Below are 23,106 nucleotides of genomic sequence, written 5' to 3' on the forward strand. Positions count from 1 at the left end.
GTTATGTCTACTGATTCCTATATATACTTCCTAAGCCAGTAACCCTGACATAATGAGTCATTAACATCTGCATTCTAGCCACAGAGCTCAATTCAAATCTTCAAATACGTCCTGAGTGTCAACTAGGTTGCAGGAACTGTACTGGGAACAGAAAAAACAGAGATGGCCTTTGCTCACAAGGAGCCCCCACCACAGTGTGAAGACAGATGTAAACAGTAGCTATGACACAATTAGATGAGTCCTACATCAGAGTATGAATAAAATGCAGTCAAAGCAGAAATGTTGACCTGCAAGGGATCTTGATAGGGGCGAAGAAAGAACCTAACATTCATAGAGCTCTTATGTGCTAAACAGTGTACCAGGAACATTTGATTACATTTCATCTTTACACCGATGCTGAGAAGTAGGTTATCATCACTGTCTTACAGAAGGGGAAAGAACAATCAGAACTGTTCGTTAACTTGTCCAAGGTGACATGGCCATTAAATGGCAGGTTTGATTTTCAAGCTCATGTTTTTCTACTTGCTTCCTTTCCTTGCCCAAAGGAGTAAAGTCTGCTGCTCATGAAATATGGTTGTATCTTCCCCAAACAATACTCAAATTCACCATTTTTTAAATGGTTGCTGCAAACATTTTATCTCCCCTTCACCCATTTTATAGACTACCTAATTTTTTTTTGAAACAGGGTCTCGCTATGCTGCCCAGGCTAGTCTCAAACTCCTGGTCTCAAGTGATCCCCCTGCCTCAGCCTCCCAAGTCGCCGGGGACTATAGGCATGAGCCGCCATACACAGCAACGACCTAAACTTAAACACATATCAAGCTTCAGTGACCTTAACTTCCTCCTGCCAGACTCCTGGTTTTAACTAGAGTATACATCCAACCCCATCTGCACTGTTACCTACGCACCATATTCCCCACTATATAAAATAAAGCCTCTTTGTCACTTCTCTGCCACACTTTCCTTCCGGTAGGGCCACACGCCCTGCCCCACTCCACACCTTTGCTGCCTCCAGCCCGACTTGTCCTTTCTGACACAAGATTCTCTAGCTGCTTACCCAGAACAGTAACATAAGCTTTGGTCGAGTCAGGAACAACATCCACAGGGAGCTCCAGGGAGACGGATTCTGAAGCCACCTTTCCTGTGAGAGGCAGAGAAAAGGTGACACCATGGAAGGTGGGAATTGGGAGGGTTCTCAAGCCCAAACCATAGAAGGACTTTTTATATTCCAGGGTTTTCTGTACCCAGTGCTTTTTGTGAGATGAAGGCAGATTTTTTTTAACCAATCATGGTGATCTTTGCTGACAGAAAATTCCCAAGAGTCACAATTTTGTAGCACACTTTGTCTTCCTTATCCTGCCTCTCAGTTAATCGGCTCTGTGAGGGAGGGAACCCGAGGTCTCCCCTCCCTTCCTGTCCTGCACCTTCCTCCTTCTCCCTATGGAAATCCTCTCCACCCACCCACCCCTCTGAGTCTACCCACCTTTTGGGCACAACAGTGAGCTGTGTGTCTTCTCCACGAGGACGCCCTCAGGCTGGCATGAAGAAGGACACGAACAGGTAAAAGCAATGAAGATGAATGTCAGGGCAGGGGCCACTGAAGGAATTGGAACTGGAAGGGAATCTACAGGGTGAAGAGGCCCCTCCCTGTGCCCAGAGCCTCAGTCAGAGCTGGAGGGACGGGAGCTTCTTTGAAGCTCAGAAGGACTGCATTTCAATCCAGGGATAGACCCTCTCTGTGAAATCCTTTCTGAGCAGGGGCTAGAGCTAAGGACAGATTTAGGCAACTTATAAGAGGCAGGATTGACGATGGGGTTCATGACGGGATTAAAAAAAAGCAGCTAATGACGAAGTTAGGGATTTTAGTACAGGAAACTAACATTTACTGAGTGTCTGTGATGTGCCACGCACCGTGCCGGGCATTTCCTAGGCCGCAGGTATGGGGTAGGCAGATGGTTAAATTGCCGGGGAAGGAGAAAGTTGAAGCTGCCTGGTTGGGTTGGCGTGAGGTTGTTGTGAGAGGGAACTGGCATGGTGAGACACGAGCATCGAGCATCGCGGGCTGCGGACTCTACCTCTGCAGCCGGCCTGCACAGAACTCACCTTGACGAGAACCGACTTGATGAGCGTGTCACTCTGGCCCTTTTTGGGAACAAACCCCTTGCGGCCCCCACAGAGTTCATCGCTGTCCAGAATCTTAGTGCTAATGGTAAAGTTAACACGACCTGAGGAGAAAGAAGGTGAAGGGAAGCCCTTAGCCCTATTGCCAGAGGCACCAGTGAGGTCTTTTCCCCTCTAGACCAGCATTTCTTTTTGTTTTTTGAGACAGAGTCTCGCTCTGTTTCCAGGGCTAGAGTGCCATGGCGTCAGCCTAGCTCACAGCAACCTCAAACTCCTGGGCTCAAGCAATCCTTCTGCCTCAGCCTCCCGAGTAGCTGGGACTACAGGCATGCACCACTATGCCCAGCTAATTTTTTCTATATATTATTAGTTGGCCAATTAATTTCTTTCTGTTTTAGTAGAGACAGGGTCTAACTCTTGCTCAGGCTGGTTTCGAACTCCTGACCTCGAGCGATCTGCCCGCCTTGGCCTCCCAGAGTGCTAGGATTACAGGTGTGAGCCCCCCTCGCCCCCCCGACCAGTATTTCTTTTTTTTAATTTTTGTTTATTTTATTTCGGCATATTCTGGGGGTACAGATTTTAAGGTTTCAATAAATGCCCATTTTCCCCCCTCCCCCCACAAGTCTGAGTCTCCATCATGACCATCCCCCAGATGGTGCACATCTCACTCATTATGTATGTATATACCCGCCCCCCTCCCCCCTCCCACCTGCCCAATACTCTATTACTGTAGTACCTATATGACCACTTAGGTGCTACTCAGTTAATACCAATTTGCTGGTGAGTATATGTGGTGCTTGTTTTTCCATTCTTGGGATACTTCACTTAATAGTATGGGTTCCAGCTCTAACCAGGAAAATATAAGATGTGCTATATCACCATTGTTTCTTAGAGCTGAATAGTACTCCATGGTATACATATACCACATTTTATTAATCCATTCTTGGATTGATGGGCACTTGGGCTGTTTCCACAGCCTTGCAATTATGAATTGTGCTGCTATAAACATTCGAGTGCAGGTGTCTTTTTTGTAGAGTGTCATTGGATCTTTTGGGTAAATGCCCAGCAATGGGATTGCTGGATCAAATGGTAGAATCACTTGTATCGCTTTAAGATATCTCCATATTGCTTTCCACAGAGGTTGAACTAGTTTGCAGTCCCACCAGCAGTGTAGGAGTGTTCCTCTCTCTCCACATCCACGCCAGCATTTATTGTTTGGAGATTTTTTGATAAAGGCCATTCTCACTGGGGTTAAGTGATATCTCATTGTGGTTTTGATTTGCATTTCCCTGATGATTAGAGATGTTGAGCATTTCTTCATATGTTTGTTGGCCATTCTTCTTAGACCAGTATTTCTTAAGCATTAATGGCTACAGATCACCTGGGGACTCTTGTTACAACACAAACTCTGATGGGGGAGCGGGGCTGATCTGCATTTCTAACAAGTTTTAAGTGATGCCAGTGACGCTGGCCCAGTGTGACAGGTAGCCTCTAAGGACCGGCAATGACCCCTGCATCCTGACATTTACATCCTTCCTGTCAAGTGTGGGCTGGATTGGGTGGTTTGCTTCTAATCAAGAGGATAGGGCAAGGCCGGGCGAGCTGGCTCACGCCTGTAATCCTAGCACTCTGGGAGGCTGAGGCGGCCGAATTGCTCGAGGTCAGGAGTTCGAAACCAGCCTGAGCAAGAGCGAGACCCCGTCTCTACTATAAATAGAAAGAAACTAATTGGCCAACTAATACATATATAGAAAAAATTAGCCAGGCATGGTGGTACATGCCTGTAGTCTCAGCTACTTGGGAGGCTGAGGCAGGAGGATTGCTTGAGCCCAGGAGTTTGAGGTTGCTGTGAGCTAGGCTGACCCCATGGCACTCACTCTAGCCTGGGCAACAAAGTGAGACTCTGTCTCAAAAAAAAAAAAAAATAGGATAGGGCAAAAGTAATGAGACGTCCCTTCTGAGATTAGGGTTTTAAAAAAAAAAAAAGACGCCAACTTCTGTCTTGGCGCACTCTTCCTCTCAGACTATTCGCTCTGGGGAACAACAGCTGTAGTCTGAGAGGCAGCCCAGGGGGAAGGTTCACATGAGGAGACACTGAGCAAGGCCCCTGGCCAACACTTGAGTTTAAGAACGTGGCCCTCAGTCTAACAGCCCATGGGGATGGGAGGCTTTGGCCAAGCTTGAAAATGGACCCTCTGCTAGTCCAGTCTTCAGGCGAGACCCAGCCCTGGCTGTCGGCTTGAAGCACCTTCATGAGAGACCTTGAGCCAGAGGACCCCAGCTAAGCTGCATCCAGATTACTGCCCACAGAAATCGTGTGATAAGAAGTGTTTGTTTTTAAAACCACTAAGTTTTATGGTAATTTGTCAAGCAACCATAGGTAACGAATATACCTGAAGACTGTCCTTTGAGTTGCATGGTTTTAAACTATGAGCAACTGGCATCCCCTAGGGTTAGTGTGAGGATTAGATAAGTCAAATATATGTCAAGCAGTCAGAAGGGTGCCTGGCCCATTGCAAGCACTTGATTCCTTTTTTTTTTTTTTTTTTTTTTTTTGAGACAGAGTCTCACTCTGTTGCCCAGGCTAGAGTGGGTGCCGCGGTGTCAGCCTAGCTCACAGCAACCTCAAACTCCTGGGCTCAAGCAATACTGTTGCCTCATGCTCCAGAGTAGCTGGGACTACAGGCATGCGCCACCATGCCCGGCTAGTTTTTTCTATATATATTAGTTGGCCAATTAATTTCTTTCTATTTATATTAGAAACAGGGTCTCGCTCCTGCTCAGGTTGGTTTCGAACTCCTGAGCTCAAATGGTCCTCCCCCATCGGCCTCCCAGAGAGCTAGGATTACAGGCGTGAGCCACCGTGCCCGGCCAAGCGCTTGATTCCTTACGTGACCACATGTCCCTTGTCCTGGTATGAATATTAAAAGCTCTCCCTTTCACACTCAGAATGTTCCAGTTTGGATAAATTTGTTTGGTCACCTATCGGAGAGTATTTGTTTATTTACTCACAGCATAGCCTTAGGGGAGAGGAAAGCAGAGGCGAATAAAAGGCAGAGGGAGGAGGAAACAAAGCAGACGCAAACCAGAGAACCAAGTTCTCCATCCCTGAGCGTCTGCGCCGGGCTTCCTGTGCCCGTCTGCCGCCTCCCGCTCTTACCCAAGGTGACGGCTGTGACGTTCCAGTGATAGGTTTCTGCTTCATCCGCACAGAGACAACGGGAGGCCCGAGGGTCGGCCCACGAATTCACCTGGTACCCGTCGGAGGCGGCCAGGTTGGTCTGAACCTGCAGGGGGCGTTGGAGAGCCGAAGGGCATGAGCAAAGCAGCCGGCGCACAGAGCCGAGGGACACGGGCGGAGGCACCGGCGTCTCACTGCTTCCCCGGGGAAAATGGCTGTGCTCCCCGTCAGGGACAAACCGCTGGCAGGGGCGGGGGCCCAGGGCTCTCACCCTGATGCAGTCCTTTAGATAATTGAAGACGGTGGCCGTGAGACGGAAGGACTCCCCACGGAAGACCGAGTAAGGGAGAGTCAGCTCGACGAAGAACGGCTGGAAGGCGGTTAGTCCGACAGGGGGCGAAAGACCGAAGCCTCTGGACTGGGAGGTGCAAAAGGTCATGGCCTTCCACTCGGTGATGGCGTCGGGAACTGTGACGTGGACCGCTTCCTTCCCCGAGTCTCTGCGAGAACACGAGAGCCCGCGTGAGGCAGAGGTGGCCGGGGAGAGCGTTCGTGCATTCAGGTACAGATCCGTCTGCAGACGGGGAGTGTTTTTGTTGTGTGGGGAAAAGTAAAGAGGCGAGTGACCTGGGGGAACATGTGACTCTCAGGGTGGCGCCTCAGGCGAGGGAGGACGTGCGAGGATGGGAGAAGGGGTGGCAGGGCGTGCGGGGGCACGTGGGGCGCTTGTGTGCACGCACACCTGAAAGCGGGCTGGCGTTCTTAACTTGTCCACGCGAGCACGTGAGCAGTGGGCAGGAGCTAGCGGCAGCGCGTGCCTCACCGTGCGCGGCGCTGGCGCCAGCGCGCTCAGCACGCGCCGCCTCACTGAGAAGCTGTGTGCGATTCTGTGAGAACCCGGGGAGAGACACAAGTGCCCACGCTCCGTCAGACTTTCACGGCTCGAGACTTCGATCCATTAGGAATGATGTGGCGTTTTCTGCATAATCTTCCTGTACCTGGAGTCAGCTCTTACCCAACAGGAAACAGATCCCAGAGCCAGGTCTCCGGGAAGTACTGGCGGACCCGAGAACCCTCTGACGGAAGTGCCCCTCCGCTGGGCCCACTGGATGATGACGCAAAGGCCTCTGGAGGAACAACACCACCCCACGGTGAGACCAAGAATATGAGAATTTTGGGAAACAGACGACTTCTGTTGAGGTGGAGGGACTACTAAAAAAAAAAATGTAGGTGGAAGCAGAGAACATCCAGTGAGGGACAAGGAGGAGGGACCACTGGGGAGCTGACTGGACACAAAGGCCATCAGGGAAGTGACAGGCTAGGGAGTTTGGCCTGGGAATGCAGAGATAGGGGCTTCAGGCTTCAAAAGCCCTTTCCAGAGAGAGAACCCTCAGGAAACTTCCTACATCTGTTATGCACAACCCGTTAGCATTTTAAAGCTAGAGGTTCTGTGCAAGAACAGGAGGCAAAGAGGGAGCTTTCTGAGTTTCACGACTTTAATCATCTCAAGGGAACCCACAGATCATGGAGGTGGCTTACCTCCAGCCATCAACCTGTCATGTTTTGGAGATGGGTGGCTGCAATCTACAGGCTTCTTGATTTTGGCATTGGACAGTATTTTCAGGCCTGTGTGCTGAGAGGCACCAAAGAGACCAGAGAATAAACTGGTAAGGTGGTCCCTTCCCCTACTCCAAGGGCTACTGCCCAGGAATTCCACCCTCTAAGGATTGAAACAAAAACATTCTTTCTCCATTAATAGTGAGACTGGTGGTTATTACCCAGTCTGTACTCAGCCACCAAATGGGTTCACTTTTGTTCCAGCTAGTATGAAAGGCTTTCTTTTTTCTTTTCTTTTCTTCTTTTTTTTTTTTTTTTTAAATGAGACAGAGTCTCGCTTCTGTTGCCCAGGCTAGAGTGCCATGGTGTCAGCTTAGCTCACAGCAACCTCAAACTCCTGGGCTCAAGTAATCCTCCTGCCTCAGCCTCCTGAGTAGCTGGGACTACAGACATGCGCCACCGTGCCTGGCTAATTTATATATATATAACATATATATATAGTTTAGTTAGCCAATTAATTTCTTTCTATTTTTAGTAGAGACAGGGTCTCGCTCTTGCTCAGGCTGGTTTTGAACTCCTGACCTTGAGCAATCTGCCTGCCTCGGCCTCCCAGAGAGCTAGGATTACAGGCGTGAGCCACTGTGCCCAACCATGAAAGGCTTTCAATTAAACTTATTTCATCAGTAAATACACTTAATGCTTCTTCCAAATATTAGTCACTGCTGTGTCATTATTTGACACTCTGAACTTCCTAAAGGCAGCGGCCATACCAGTTTGAACAATTCAACAAAAATACAATGGGCATCATGCATAGCCAGGCATTAGAGAGAACACAAAGGTGAACGAGACCTGGTTCCTGACCTCAGAGACCTCCAGGTCAGACTTGAGCCACACAGCATCTCAAACCCCTGCTCATAAAATAGGTGCACAATATTTTTTATAATAATGATAAGAGACCTCTGGGTGGCCCTCCCTGATTCTTCTTGTCCAACACCATGAAAAATCAAGGTTTGGGGACCACAGAAACAAGAGGACTAAGTTTACAGCCTCTCGCAGTGGTTCTCTTCCAACACGATCAGGCAACTTCTTCAACTATAAAGCCAGGAGAGGCTGCCTTACGTGTCAGAAGCTTCTTTCAAGATGCTTTTCCTGTCAATCAATCCCCATGTGAGTCGCTCTGATTTCTTAAATATGGACATTCTTTTGATGCCCCCCCCCACTGTTGTTTCTATAAGAACAAATTGGGTAAGAACAACTACCTGGAAAAAACTGTAAAGGTCTGTGCCCTCGGAGTGCCAGGGCCTCCAGATGACAGAACGCCTGCTCCAGCGCCCCTCGGGCACCGGGTCGATGAGGGGCTGCGGAAAGTCCCACGGACCAGACACCGGACACTCGTCATACTCAGCCACTTGATAGGGGTAGTAGCCATACCAGAACGGAAACATCCCATAGACCTGAGGAAAGAGGGGCAAAGAAAATAACGTATTGACACAGTGAAATCAGTTGAGAAACTTCTCTGATTCTGTGCCAGATTCTGCCACATTCTCCTGCATCATGGCCCTTCATTACTCCAGAATTATTTGTATATTTATTCTGTCGTAATCACCATTCTTTTTAAATTTTAACCTGTCTCACCCCTCTTCATAATCCTATCTCCTATTTCATTTTCTTTCCTTATCTCTATGTTCATATTAATAGTGCCCTTCTCGTACCTGCATTTCTATACCAGCTTTTTTACCACCCTTTGGTGGCTCATTATTTCCCTAAGATTTTGTCTCTGATATCTAAGATTTTGTTCCCTGAAATCTACCGCTTATTCTGATGCAAATTCTTCTCTATGGACTCCCTCTTCCCACCCCATCCGCAGACTACTCACAGAGCTGTTGCTCAGCTCTGTCTCTGGCCTCAGGAGAAGGACACTCTCATCCACGGCCCGGATAGCACACAGGGACCCAGGAGCTGCCTGCAGCTGCAGCTCCACATCTGCCCCTGGAAGCTGCCGGGAAGGTGAGAAGCCAAGGGAAACCTGGAGAAGGGAAAGGCAGAACGTGGGGATCAGGTCAGCCTAGGCAGGAGGAGAAACAATGTGATTTGCACCATCAGCCAACACGCCCTAGCTATGGTATCCAACCCATTCCTGCACTTCCATACTTTTCTTTGTAAAGTCTAGCTCTTTAGGAGTGGTATGTTATGATAGAGTTGGGAAAAAATGTGCAGTACAGAATGATATAGAAAGTTTAGAAGAGAAAAAGTAGAAAGACATAGAGTATGTGGAATAACTATATAGAACATGTGACTATCCAGCATGACTTTTTTTTTTTTTTTTTTTTGAGACAGAGTCTCACTTTGTTGCCCAGGCTAGAGTGAGTGCCGTGGCATCAGCCTAGCTCACAGCAACCTCAAACTGCTGGGCTCAAGCAATCCTTCTGCCTCAGCCTCCCAAGTAGCTGGGATTACAGGCATGTGCCACCATGCCCGGCTAATTTTTTATATATATAAATTAGTTGGCCAATTAATTTCTTTCTATTTATAGTAGAGACGGGGTCTTGCTCTTGCTCAAGCTGGTTTCGAACTTTTGACCTCTAGCAATCCGCCCACCTCGGCCTCCCAGAGTGCTAGGATTACAGGCGTGAGCCACCATGCCCGGCCAGCATGACTTTTTAAAAAGCAGAAAGAAGAGAGAAATAGATTTCAACATAAACCTAAAACACTAAAGATATAAATACAACATGACATCCAATGCCAATAGCATCTTCGTGTTTCCCTGAACCTGTCTGTCTCCAGCCCCAGCGCACACAGATCTTTCTTTATGCCCAACTGCTTTCTTTACCCTCCTCAACTGCCCTTTTACCTGATTGTCAAAGCACATCTCCACTGAGAACTGAATTCTGTCAGCTATAACACCTCCACTGGAAAAAATGGCATAGATCAGCAGGGAAGGATCAGGAGCTAGTCTGGAGGTGAAGGTCAGGGAGAGAGAGAAGGAGCCTTTCAGTCCTGAAAGAGAGGAGGGGACGTCCAGGGGAGTGGGAATGCACATTCACCTGCCCGTGACATCTAGCCACACGTGTGCGCTTTCCAACGCAGTGGCACAGTGCGAGTTACTTCTCATTCTTCTATGATGTCAGTGTTCCGTTCTCACTGCTTCTATGTATAACTGTTTTCTGGAAGTTTAAAATATCCTTTTGTTTTCCAGAAGATGCATGATGTACACTCACCTTCCTTCTTACAGTTCAGATGTTTCTGCCCCTCCATCTGCAAACTCCCTCTCCCTATTAACTAAAGAAGAGAAGAAAATAACCAACAGCGCAGAAGTTGCGGTAATTTCCCCTTGGCCCTACTTCTGGAATGTCTCTGCATCCCTCCGGGAGGGGAGGCTCCTACCACAGCTGCGAGCCTGCTCAACACTCCCCCGGCATCCCTTGGCTTGACAAGGGCAGGTGCTGCCAGCAGGTCCTGAGGACTCTCCCTCCAGGGGGAGGACTGCTGAGAACCACGGGGGTCGAGGGGAGGTGTCTGGGAGCAGGATGTCATTCCTCACTATAGATGGCTGCCCGCCATTTCTTGAAGATTCCAGGTTTTATTCTCTTATAATCCTTGTAACATAAAGTGAGCTGAAGTCCATCCTCATAACCTTGTATTGTGGCTCAGTTCAAAATTCAGTGGCAATGAGCTCACCTTAAACCCTCCCGAGCCCTTCTGGCATTTGACCCTCTGGAGGAGAAACCTCCTTTGTTTAAATTCTCCTTTCCTGTCCCCTCTCATGTGAAACAGAATCCCAGGAAAGTGTTGCCCACGCTCCTGTCAGGGGCTCCGTGGCCAAAGCTGTTCCGAATGGCGCAGCCTCCACTCACGCCTTTCCCACGCCTCCCCACGCCTGTGCTGAAGACGGGGCTGTCACTCTGACTTGTCACGGGCCACCTGCCTCTCCTCATTCCCCTGTGTCAGGACGACTGTTTTTAGCGGGACGAAAACACTGAACTCACAGAAGCTACTGGAATTATCCAGAGGCAAGAGAGTCTCCCAGAGACTGAGAGGAGGGTAAGTGAGTAAAGAGACCCTGGAATATTCAAGCCTAAGGTTCCCATGACTCTGCTTCCTGCTGGTCTTTACACATTGCTTTAGGGCTGCCCAGCTGTGGTTTCATTTCCCCAATAAGCCTGCTATTGATGTGAATTTTAACCCTGCAGCACCTATTTGAAACTATGGCCCACATACAGAGCACAGAAGAAAACGCATCCGGAGTCCCGTTCTCTCCGCACCTTCTCTCCCACCCGCCTCCTTTTCCACCCCGGCTGGCAACATTTTCTCAGTTAATTCCTTATTTTATTTTCCCAGACAATTTCCCTGGGTTCCTACTCAAAATCTCTTTATTCCTCAAATTGTCCCATTCTTTACGTCTACACTGTGTGACACAGTAGCCCCCAGCCACAGGTGAATACTGAATAGTTGAAATGTGGCCAGTTTCAACTGAGATGTGCTTTAAGGGCAAAATGCAAACTGAGTTTCAGAGAGTTGGTTGAAAGAAAGAATGTAAAATAGCTATTAATTTCTTATATTGATTTCATGTTGATAATATTTTGGATACACTAGGCTACGTAAAATATATTTTTAAAAATTAATTTCACCTGTCCTTTTAATTTTTTTAATGTGGCTTCTAAAAATTTTGAAATGTCTTGCACCGTGTCCCCATCTAGATGGTCTATCCAGCTTTCTGGCTGACTCCCCTTCCCAACACACTCTCACCAATCCCCCTTTCTCAGTCTTACATAGTAGGAGAAGGTGATTTCATTGTCAGGGCTAGCATCAGCTGGATCGATGAAATAGTCCACCAGCACTTCCTGGGGCTGGCCGCATTTCAAGAGGCCGTTTGACTTGCGGATGCCAAGGAAGCTGCGGGTTGTGTTGTAGAAGGGTTGCAGGTACAGGTAGGCATTTTGGTAGTAATGAGGCACTTGTCCTGGATTGTATACTGAATCTTCCATTTCGAACTTGCCCTGGGAGAAAAAGAAAAAGTCCTGTCTTACCCCAGGCACATTAACCCCATGGACTTGTCATGGTTTTCAAACAGAGCTCTTTCTCTCAAATCTTCACTGCCTCGGAGCGGCACGTGGGTATTTCACTAGAGGTCCAGCAAGGAGGGATAAGGAATCCATAAAGGTGGTTGTGTGTAGCAACATTTTGGCATGTAGGAGAGTCATAGGAAAGCTGCACTATAGTTGTTAAGTATGGGAAATTGTGGGTGATATACCTTTACCAACTAATACCAAGGGGATAGATGAGCATGACTAAGATTATATAGAAACCAAAGAGTATATTTCAGGGATAAGAAAACTAGGCATAGAGGATACTAAGATTGAAAAATTTAGTATATTGATTGAATAATGGCTAAAGACATAGTCAAGACTGGGTACAGTATGCCTATAATCACAGCACTTTGGGAGACCGAGGTGAGAGGATCACTTGAGGCCAGGGGTTTGAGACCAGCTTGGGCAACATAGCAAGATCCCATCTCTACAAAAAGTAAGAAAAAAATTAGCCTGGCATGGTGGCACACCTGTAGTCCCAGCTATTCAAGGGCAGGGGCTGAGGCAGGAGATCACTGGAGCCCAGGAGTTTAAGGTTACAGTGAGCTTTGACTGTGCCATTGCACTCCAGCCTGGGTGACACAGTGAAACCCTTGTCTCAAAAAACATAGTCAAATTAGCCTCAAGACAAATAGTATGTGTTTGCTTAAGTTGTGTAGTTGAATGATTGCATTAATGGCTTCATGACTCCAATTCTTCACCCCTTCCTGTTCAACATCCTTTACCAAGTAATCTTAGTCTGCCGTGGGCTCACCATGTGACTAGTGGTTGGGAATGGGATATTAGCATGTGCAATATAAGTAGATGCTTAGAAAAGCCCTCATATGTCAGCTTTTGCTCTTGTGTCTTGTCACTGCCATAAGAATACACCTGGACTGGCTCGCTGGAGAATGAGAGACGTGGAACACCAGCTTACAGCCAGCAGATCCACGGACACAGCAGGAAACCCACCGAAATTGTCAGAGCTGCCTAACTGCCCACCCCCGGTGCGTGAGAAATGAGTGCTTTCTGTTGCGTGATGCTGAGGCTTTGTAGCTGTTTGGTAAGCAGCACATTGTTGTAGCAGTTGCTAACTGGTACAAGTAGCCTTCCTGATAAGTTATCTAAAATCTAGAGTTCTCTTGTTTGCCATTTTCATAAGTAATGGGAGGAGTGGAAGGGGAATGGGAAGAAGATTTGATTCTGAACTACTTTTCCTTCCCTGCTCTGATTTCATAAATAGCATCAGACACTAAACATATATAGAAAAAATTAGCCAGTCATGGAGGCGCATGCCTGTAGTCCCAGCTACTCGGGAGGCTGAGGCAGGAGGATCAGCTGAGCTCAGGAGTTTGAGGTTGCTGTGAGCTAGGCTGACACCACGGCACTCACTCGAGCCCGAGCAACAAAAGTGAGACTCTGTCTCAAAAAAATAAAAAATAAACAAAATAAATAAATAGCATCAGACAGAGATGGGGATAAGTTATAAGATGGATTAGTATAAATCATAGTTTTCATCTGAAGGGTTACTTATTTGGTTGATATTAAAAACTGAAAGGATCTGAGGCCGGGCGCTGTGGCTCACGCCTGTAATCCTAGCTCTTGGGAGGCCGAGGCGGGCGGATTGCTCAAGGTCAGGAGTTCAAAACCAGCCTGAGCAAGAGCGAGACCCCGTCTCTACTATAAATAGAAAGAAATTAATTGGCCAACTGATATATATATAAAAAATTAGCCGGGCATGGTGGCACATGCCTGTAGTCCCAGCTACTCGGGAGGCTGAGGCAGAAGGATCACTCAAGCCCAGGAGTTTGAGGTTGCTGTGAGCTAGGCTGACGCCACGGCACTCACTCTAGCCTGGACAACAAAGCGAGACTCTGTCTCAAAAAAAAAAAAAACTGAAAGGATCTGAGAAAAACAGTGAATGAGGGGGATGGAATTACAAGTTGAAAGGAGAATAAGAAGAAGATTTTGAAGTTGTCCTTCAGGAAATCTTCCTTTGTAGGAAGAGGGTCCTCTGCAGCACTTACCTGAAGAGAAACCTCTGTCCCTTTCCAGTTGGACGTGTCCAGCTTGAAGGGAGCAAGGCCATTGTTGTCCGTAATGAGGGTCTGGTTGATGGTTCCATTTATGCCAGAAATCACCAGAAACACTGGATGGTTCTTCAGGAGGGAGCCATCATGGCCCGTAACTCTTACCTGAGGGGTGAAGGTCATTAGGACGTTAGAATTAGGTTTGGAGTCGGCTTGCGTATGAGGCAAAGTGAAGCCATAACACAAATTCTAAGAATACACTTCAGGAAAGAGTCCAGAAAAATGTAAATGTGATTCAAGCATTCACAACTAGGATCTACGAGGAAGGGAGAAGCAATGGCAGGAGCAGCCTCGGGCACAGCTGGGTGTGCCTGCAGCTGAGGCAGCTTTCAGGCTCTTCGTTGGCACCAGCTCCCGCAAGGTTCTGGCCAGAGACTCTCTTCCCCTCCCAAATTGCACAATCCTTGGGCCCTAAAAAAAATCTAGATCTACCCTTGATCTAGAGAAAACATGACTAAGGAATAAATGTGTCTAAATAGGTACAATATTACTGGGTTGACCAGTTGTGTGAGAGGTAAAGAAAGATAGCTGAAGAGAGGGGGCTCAGTTAGGGATCAGAGAGAAGACACTAACAAAGGAAACTTTCAAATCTCCAAAGAAAATTCTTAAGGAGCTGTAAATGGCTTTTTGTGAAGGAAAGTTTGCTGTTAACCTTGCTTAGATGCAGAAGCCCAGAGTAGATGATTTTTCCAGAAACCTTGCAGCTCTTAAACTCAAAGATTGGGACGTTGAAAGACGAGCCCCTGGCATTAGGAAGGGCCCTGCAGTCACACTCGTCCTCAAAGCACATAACAGAGCATAGCACAAGGAGTTAAGAGCGTATACTCTGGGTGCAGGCTCCTGATTTGGTCACAGTTACTGCTTACTAGCTGTGGAACCTTGGGAAAATCACTCAGCCTCTCTTGCTTCAGTCTCTTCGTGTATAAAATGGGGCCAATAATAGCGTCTACCTCATAGGATTGTTGTAAGGATTAAATAAATGAATATATGTAAAGTACTTAGAACAATGCTAATTTAGCTATTATTATATGGCCATAGGAAGGAAGCAAAAGTAGATGGTTAAGCATTTTTGTTTATGCAGAGACAAGTAGTGACTTACCTTCCCACTGAAGGGGAAATTGGGGTAATAAAAATTATTGGTGTCCTCAAAGGTCATTGATCCCATTTGTGAAGAAATGTAAATATCCTGAGTGGTATTGGCCTCGACTCCTGCAGAGGGAAACCAAGTGTACAATGATCTAAGTGCCTGATAGCCTCATCTTCATCTGTAACATCCAGTTGCTGAGCGAACGGTGCCACTGGAAGTATGAAGTTGAATATATTTCTGGCCAAAGATCCAAACCAACTCTTCCTCCTCCAACTTTTGGGGAAATAGGTAGTAGACGGCAGGAAATCTGGCATTTCCCCTGGACTGAGAACGAAGAGTAGGGTACCTCCCAGACACTCATGAGGGTAGAGTTTGAATCCTCCGAGGAGGTCTATCCCGGGGGCAGCCCTGTTCCTTTCTCTTCTTTTAACAAGCCCAGGAGCGCCCGCTTACCTGTCCCTTTCTCCACCACAGCAGCCACAATGTTGATGTTGTGGCTGTACACGTATCCGGTGAGGTTAAAGGTGGCCATGTCCACGGACGCCGAGAAGCACCCTGTTTTGTCAGTCTAGTGAGGCAATCCAAGCGAGACAGAGAGAGTGTGAGGAATCTAATCTCCACTTCCATTTCATAATGTATTGTAGAAGGAAGTGATTTCTTCTCTCCATGCTTTAGTTTCTCCATCTTTAAGATAGAAAAACTCCTATAACATGGAGTGTACACTGACATATATGCAATCATGAGACAATTTTGCAGCTCCAAGATTTGAGAAATGGAAAAAGAACCAAGAGCAGAACTGGAAAATTGTACCGTGCAAGACTTTAGGTTAATTTCTCAATTTCCAGGCAGACTCCGAAAGGCTACCTATTTAGGATATGAACACTGCTTCGTTCTTTGGAATTGGGATAACAGTCCTGTGAAATGCTTCCCACTTCGGGCTTTTTACCACTTCTCTAAGTTGATGCTTACTTACTTACTCTCTGGGTTGTGTGGCTAAGGCTCCTTTTCTACTTCCCATTTACTCACCTGTCCAGAGAGGTGCTTGCATTTGTCGGGGTCCTGTCCCACCTCTCTAAGCCAGTAAGCATATGCCTTCTGACAGGCCGACACCTGCACTGCCCCTAGCACGGGCTTTCCGTAGGTGAACCTGACCGAGAAAAGCATGAGGAGCCAGAGCTGGGGATCCTGTTGGAGATCCGACTCTCCCTTCTTTCCCACACTGTAGCCCTGAAAGTGCTCTGACAATCCTACCTTCCTCTAGCTCTCTTTCCCTTCCCTGCTTTCCTCAGAGCCTCAGTGTGTTTCCATTACACAAGAAGCACCATGCTGAGGTCAGAAACAGTATCTTTCTTTCTCCTTACTCCTATTTCTCCACGGGATTCAATATTGTGTTCTACACAAAGTAGAGACCAAATCAATGATACTGACAGAGTGAGCAGTGGACAATCAGAGCAGAAAAGCAATTATGAAATGTGTTCTCGGATAAGACAGGACTCCTTACTACATAAAACATCCCAAGTTTTGGCTCACCCATCATCCCTCTGCCCACATCAGTCCCTCACTTCTCTCAAGGTGGCTTCAATCTCCACCAGATCCAGAGCTCCCGCTCTTACCTGCAACAGATTTTTACTAAGAAAGATTCCTGCACCGTTGACAACTGCTTGGGTTCCACCACTTCCACCTTAAACTTAGGCAGCACTGAAGAGAGCAGAAAGAGAAATGGAAAAAGAATAGGAGGACTTAGTCAAATAGGTAGTGAACAGATGGTATAAAAACAGTGATAATTAAATTAATTAGTTTAACAAAGGGGACATTATTAAGGTAAAATGCCCCTGAGGTTATTAGTTGGTTTACCACTGATTAAAAAATGAGTACATAATTCTTCCCCAGAGCAGATTTTACTTGCCCTTTGCTGATTTTGAGTCAGGATTATTCCTAAGACTTTGACAAGTCAATCGCCCCACCTACCGTATTCCTCCACGCTGAAAGTGCCAAAGGTCTTGCCCTCAGCCACTGCCACTGCCACTGTGTAGGTGCCCAGCGTTGCCTCTGGTGCCAGTTGGAAGGACAGGTCTACAATGCCTTGCGTGGGCGTCACGTCCAGCCACTGTGCAATCCTGTTGTTGTTTGGATCCTGTGTCCAATGAAGAGAAACTGCGTGATGTGCCTGCCTGTTTGCTTCCCGCTCCGGAGACACTGCGAAACGCAGGCAAAGAAGCAAACAGCAAGTAAAGAGTTCTACCCGCCGTTCACAGCCCCTGTGGCCTGTGATCAGGAAGAACAGCTCCCTGTGTTATTTATAATTTCCTTCCTTACTGGATGAAATAAATATTCCTATATGTCCAGCCTAGGAGGGAAAGGGTCCTTATGGATTCAAACGATCAGAATGAGTTATCTGAAGTGTCAATGGCAGTTTCAGAAAGTGGGCTTTGGGATATCATTTACAAAGAATGTTTACTGTCCTTCTGGTCTTATTGAGGGACAAGGCTGAAGGAATTGATCGTAGGATACCTGAAGGATAGGTAGTGTCATGGAAAAAATTGGAGGGGATACTGTGGGGAATTCACCATTCTAGATCCTTTCCTTTGAAACTCTTCTCGCAGGCATTTGTGCTGTCAGGTAACTGTGGAGCGTTTATGACAAGAGCTATTAACTAAAACTAACAGGAGCACAGACCCAAGCCTGGCTAAATGGGCATGGCACGGAGAAGTGACACTAATGAGGGGCAGGGGGCCACAGGCATGGCCGAGGGGGGTGTCCTTGTCTACAACGGCTTAGGTCTGAGAGACCAGGAGGGCAGCAGCAAGAAGACAGGCTCCGCTCAGGTGGATGTGGGCTGGCAGAGCCTTGGGGGTCTGAACCAAGATCTCAGAGTTGTGTCTGCCTTCAAGATTTAGCTCCTAATCTCACTCTTCCTTCTCCACAACTGTCAGAGAAGAAAAAGAAACTTCTACTCACCTGTAGTTCCACCAGGGAGTACTGAAAAGGAAAACCATATAATGTGGGTTAAAGTAGCAATAAGGATAAGTCTGCCAAAAACAGAAAGTCTCAAAGTACTCTTCCTTTCTCTCTTGCCCATTCCTTTCTTTTTTTTTTTTTTTTCTTTTGGTTGGTTGGTTTGGGGTTTGTTTTTCCTGAGACAACGTCTTGCTCTGTCACCCCCACCCTGGCGAGAGTACAGTGGCATCATCATAGCTCACTGCAGCCTCAAACTCCTGGGCTTAAGGGATCCTCCTGCCTCAACCTCCCGAGTAGCTGGGACGACAGGTGTGCCCCACCACCATTCCTTTCTTTCTAAATGGCTCTTTTGTGCCCCGAAAAGAAGAACAATGGGGGCAAAGGTTTATTGGGAAGGGAAGGGGAGAGATTTCCTCAAAGAAATTGCCATTCTCCAAAAGATTTGAAGCAAAGGAGCGCTGAGCATCTATGTGCTCTGTGACTGATCTTCCACAACAAATGTGCCCTAAAAGAAGGGCAGTACCCGCAGGCTCCCCAGTGTTTAACCCTCTTCTTGGGAGCCAACCATCCCCTGGCCTCCTCCCCTGCCATCTGAATGCCACTGAGCAGTAAGCTTGCTTTCAAATGTTACAAAATAACTTTGAAAAAAAATTTAAAAGAGTTCCATCAAAGGATCACGTATAGTTTCCTAAAGAAAGCGGTTGCTAAATGGATACTAAAACCATTAAGTCGGTGGGGACTGGGTCGTTGTGCTCGCAACTAGATGAGATTGAAAGCTAGAATTTAGTTGAGGGGGAAGGGAGCTCAGAGAGGGTGCCACATTATTCAAAAGAGAAGACCAGTTTGTATCTAACCCGGAAAGGAAAGAGAATGAAATCAGGATAGCGCTTGCCTTGGATTCTTGGACCAAGTACCACGTGACACCAACCAGTGAAAAAGCTGCACCCGCTAAAAACAAGTATCAGCCTTGACATCAGGGATAATGGCAATTCTTCCAAAAAACAAAAAAAATAAGGGGAGATAAGGATCATGGTAACATAGAACTTCTAAAAACTTGAGGCTATATAGACGTCAGGAGGCAAATATCACTGAGATTGCTATAGATTGCCATAAAGTCCAGAAAAAGAACTCTTCTTTAGATTAAAAAAAAAAAAAAAAAAAGAAAAGTACTTTTCTCACAGGGTATCAAGAATTGGGAAGGCCGTGAGGCAGCCAGAAGTAGGCTCCGCAGGGAAGTAAGTGTCCAAGTAGGAAAGTAGCATTTCCACCTGGAAGTTGCACGAAGTTTCTGAATAACTGGGTACAACAACCAAACTGGACATGGCCAGTTCATATCAGACACACTGTAGTTGTTTGAAGATAAAATATTGTACTCTGTAAACACAATTTTTATCCTCACTTTCTTGGTGAGATTCCTTTTGTTAGTCTCAGTGTTTTGACTGAGGTGGGAGGGGGGCTGGCTGGAGCGATGGCGTGGGGAGGAAGGTAAGGTAAGGCAGGGGGAGTTCATGAGATCAACCTGGAGGGCGGAGGAGAGTGGAGCAGCGCAGGCGGCCGCACTGCGACCCCAGCGTTTCCTCCTTGCAGCTCTAGAACCAACAGCCTATCAAGAACTAAGCACTCGATATTTGTACCCAACTCCTGCTCAAAAAGGGACGGCAGTGATGGGAGGGAGGAATAACAGAATTCTGAGCTGGGGAGAAAGAGGTGCGGAGCGGGCTGCTGGCCAAGGACAAGCTGAGAACTTCCTCACACATAGGCAAAGGAAACAGAGGCTCTGAGAACATGGAGATGGAAAATGAAAATAAAGTCGTCTTCAAAAGTTGCATTTGCATACACAGGCTGTGACTGTAGGAAAAGGATGGGAGCAGGGTGTCAGAGAGGTAGGTATCTCAGAAGCGCAGAGAAACGACACAAGCAAGCCCCAAATTGAAATCACATCTGTCATTAGGGGTAGGGTTGCCCAGGGAAGTGTAAGTGTTCTGCAAACGCTACCACACTTTTACCTTCAGTATGTATTTATTTAGTGTTGCCTTAAGAGAATTGTCTACTTTAAAAGTTACCTTCCCTCATGGTAAAAAAAAAAAAAAAATGGTGGTAGATATTCTCATTTCTTCCTTTTGTTCAATACACTCCTGAATTATTTCTTTTTTTTTTTTTTTTTTTTTTTTTTTTTTTTTTTGAGACAGAGTCTCGCTTTGTTGTCCAGGCTAGAGTGAGTGCCGTGGCGTTAGCCTGGCTCACAGCAACCTCAAACTCCTGGGCTCGAGTGATCCTTCTGCCTCAGCCTCCCGAGTAGCTGGGACTACAGGCATGCGCCACCATGCCCGGCTAATTTTTTCTATACATATCAGTTGGCCAATTAATTTCTTTCTATTTATAGTAGAGACGGGGTCTCGCTCTTGCTCAGGCTGGTTTTGAACTCCTGACCTTGAGCAATCCGCCCGCCTCGGCCTCCCAGTGAATTATTTCTTAATATTTGAACTGCAAAGCCAGGTTGGCATCGCTCCTCAAGAGAAGGTCTCGAAGTTTGCAAAAACCCTTTTAAAATGACAGCACATGCCATCATCTCTCAGGAATGTTAACCTAATTGATGGGCAGACATGAGAGCTGAGAGCTAGTCACCTCTGCGTATACCCAGGCAGGCAGGCAGGCAGGCAGGCAGGAGGATTTAATTTAGGCTGGTACCCTGAGGCCAGCACGGCGGCGTTTCATTCCCAATTGCACAGAGCCCTGCAACCCAACAGGCTTTGTCCTGTCGCACCTGGCTGAGAGGACCTCCCCCCTTGCAGGGAACCTCTTCTCCCTTCTTCCTGTCCTCTCTCTTGGTCTGTTCTACTCCCTTTCCTTGCCCTCCTCCCAGCCAAATTCTCACCTTGTCATTCACTGGGACAAAGTTGCTGTTCATGGTGACGATGCGGAAATACACTAGAAGGAAAAGGCTCATCAGCAAAGGGGATTTCTCAATTCAGACCCTTCCATCCCTTCACACGTATTTCTAAGTCAGCAAAAACCCAGCAGGCTTTACTTAAAAAAAAAAAAAAAAAAAACCCTAGTCTGAGAGAAAGGTAAAGCCCAAACACAGTTTCTCTTCAGGGCTCCAGACTTTGAAACCTCAAAATGGAACAAGCCTCCTAAGGAAGAAGTACAGAGTAGCAGCTCCAGCCAGTACACTTGCTCGTGGAACAAAACTCAACAGCTAGAACACTGTTCCCCCCGGTCTTTCTTCTGCACGTCTCATTCCCCAAACCACAAATCCCCTTTCACCACCGTGTGCAGCTGCCTCCCCAGTCTTTGGTCTACCCGAATGTGGGCCTCTTACCTCGCTGCCCTTGGGTGTAGACAGGTTTGTCAGTCTGTACAAAGGTGCCACTCCCCTGCCTCTGAATTAGAACCTGTTTCTTCTCCTCAAAGCTGAGGTTCTTCCCAATGCCTGACACCCGGACTGTGGCCATTTCTTCTGTGCCACCAGCAGGAGGTGGTACCTAGCCAAAAGATGGTGGCTCAGTGGGGAAGGAGGAGATTGGGGGACAGAACCAATTGGTCCCAACCCAACAGCGAAAAAGAGTAAAAGGAAAGAACAGAATTAGACATGGGCAGCAAGGGTAGAGCCATAATGGGAAACAATATTATCAAGGGTTAAGATCAGGAACTAAAAGAAGAAATCCAAGGTCAGGGAAATAGTGGGTGAATTATGGCCAGGAATTGAAGTTGAGAAGAGATAGGTTTAGAGGCTGTGGCAAAAGTAAGATAACAAGACTTATATATAAAGTTAGATTACAGTGAGTGCCTAGGGAAGAGAATAGGAAAGTAAGGCATTAGGGTTAGGGCTGAGTCTGTGCTTACTAGAAAAGAGATGCAATGTAAGTGCCTCTTCTTCAATCCAGACTGTTCTAGCAACTTCTGGGTCTTGCCCTTAGTCTCCAGAGTAATAGTGAATTTTACACCACAGTACCCGGGGCTCAGATCCAAACACACCTTCTGAGTGGAGGGGAAGTTAAGCAGGGCTGGTAATGTCACCAGGTAGTTTCTATTAGGGAACAAAAGGATTTCAGAACAATCATGATGGATTCATTCATTCAATGAAAGACTAACCACTTTCCTAAGCACTCAGGGTTAGACAGACCGAACCTTTCCTTTATGAAACTTAAATAAAACAAATAACTCAGCCAGTGAGATGGCTTACGCCTGTAATCCTAGCACTCTGGGAGGCTGAGGTGGGAAGATCTCTTGAGATCAGAAGTTAGAGACCAGCCTGAGCAAGAGCGAGACCCTGTCTCTACTAAAAATATAAAAATTAGCCAGATGTCATTGTAGTCCCAGCTACTCAGGAGGCTGAGGGAGGAGGATTGCTTTAGCTCAGGAGTTGGAGGTGGCTATGAGCTAGGCTGACACCACGGAACTCTACCCAGGGTGACGGTGGGACTCTGTCTCAAAAAAAACAACCCAAAAAACTCAGTGCACAGCCTTAAAACTCCCCCATTAGGCAGCCATCATTGAGAACATCTGCCTAGAAAACCAAAGAGGAGTCTACTGCATGTTAACATTTATCTTTTTGTTAAGCTTCATCTTGGTGCCTCAGCTTTTCTCTCTGAGTAAAGGATCAATGCAACCAAAGAGGAGATAAAAATGAAAAGAAAGTTAAAGTAAACCAAAGTTGATCTCCCCATCCCCATATTTATGTTTGAGAAAGATAGGCACAGAAGCCACCTGCCCTAAATCAACTCCAACACCAAGCACTTACGGGAGGAGTTCTTCTGCAGTGGCTGGAAATAGGGCCAACATTCCTAGAAGGAGTTGAGCCCACATCTTTGTGGGTGAGACAGATTCCTCCAGATCTGGAACCAGAGGTCTGCTCCCCGGCAGTAGCTTATATACTAACCCCCAGGTAGGGTGTGCAGCTATGACGGATGCTCTGGCCAGTCACCTATGGGACCTCTGGTAAGGTGTAGACCAGGGTAGGGCCATGGTTTGCTTCTTCAAAAGTTGTTTTTCCATGGAACATTTATACTGGTTCAGCAGGTTTGGTGGGAAAAGCCAGAGCTC

At 47.0% G+C, this 23,106-nt stretch overlaps 1 protein-coding gene across 1 annotated transcript in view; it reads right to left on the reverse strand.

Moving 5' to 3' along the window:
- A2ML1 (alpha-2-macroglobulin like 1) overlaps positions 1 to 22,899 on the reverse strand; it is a 40,470-nt gene extending 17,571 nt beyond the window's left edge. The window contains 23 exon segments of the mRNA XM_076007856.1: positions 1,058 to 1,141; positions 1,484 to 1,535; positions 2,104 to 2,225; positions 5,282 to 5,408; positions 5,574 to 5,802; positions 6,318 to 6,429; positions 6,818 to 6,935; positions 8,119 to 8,313; positions 8,736 to 8,885; positions 9,711 to 9,856; positions 10,078 to 10,138; positions 11,629 to 11,856; positions 13,953 to 14,120; positions 15,115 to 15,224; positions 15,556 to 15,670; positions 16,129 to 16,249; positions 16,716 to 16,800; positions 17,071 to 17,236; positions 18,061 to 18,081; positions 20,936 to 20,988; positions 21,383 to 21,545; positions 21,907 to 22,090; positions 22,805 to 22,899. Coding sequence (XP_075863971.1) covers positions 1,058 to 1,141; positions 1,484 to 1,535; positions 2,104 to 2,225; positions 5,282 to 5,408; positions 5,574 to 5,802; positions 6,318 to 6,429; positions 6,818 to 6,935; positions 8,119 to 8,313; positions 8,736 to 8,885; positions 9,711 to 9,856; positions 10,078 to 10,138; positions 11,629 to 11,856; positions 13,953 to 14,120; positions 15,115 to 15,224; positions 15,556 to 15,670; positions 16,129 to 16,249; positions 16,716 to 16,800; positions 17,071 to 17,236; positions 18,061 to 18,081; positions 20,936 to 20,988; positions 21,383 to 21,545; positions 21,907 to 22,090; positions 22,805 to 22,869 — 2,875 coding nt within the window. The 5' untranslated portion in view covers positions 22,870 to 22,899.
- Positions 22,900 to 23,106: the final 207 nt, after the last annotated feature.

This window comes from Microcebus murinus, chromosome 10, assembly GCF_040939455.1.
Source record: "Microcebus murinus isolate Inina chromosome 10, M.murinus_Inina_mat1.0, whole genome shotgun sequence".
Classification (NCBI taxonomy): Eukaryota; Metazoa; Chordata; class Mammalia; order Primates; family Cheirogaleidae; genus Microcebus; species Microcebus murinus.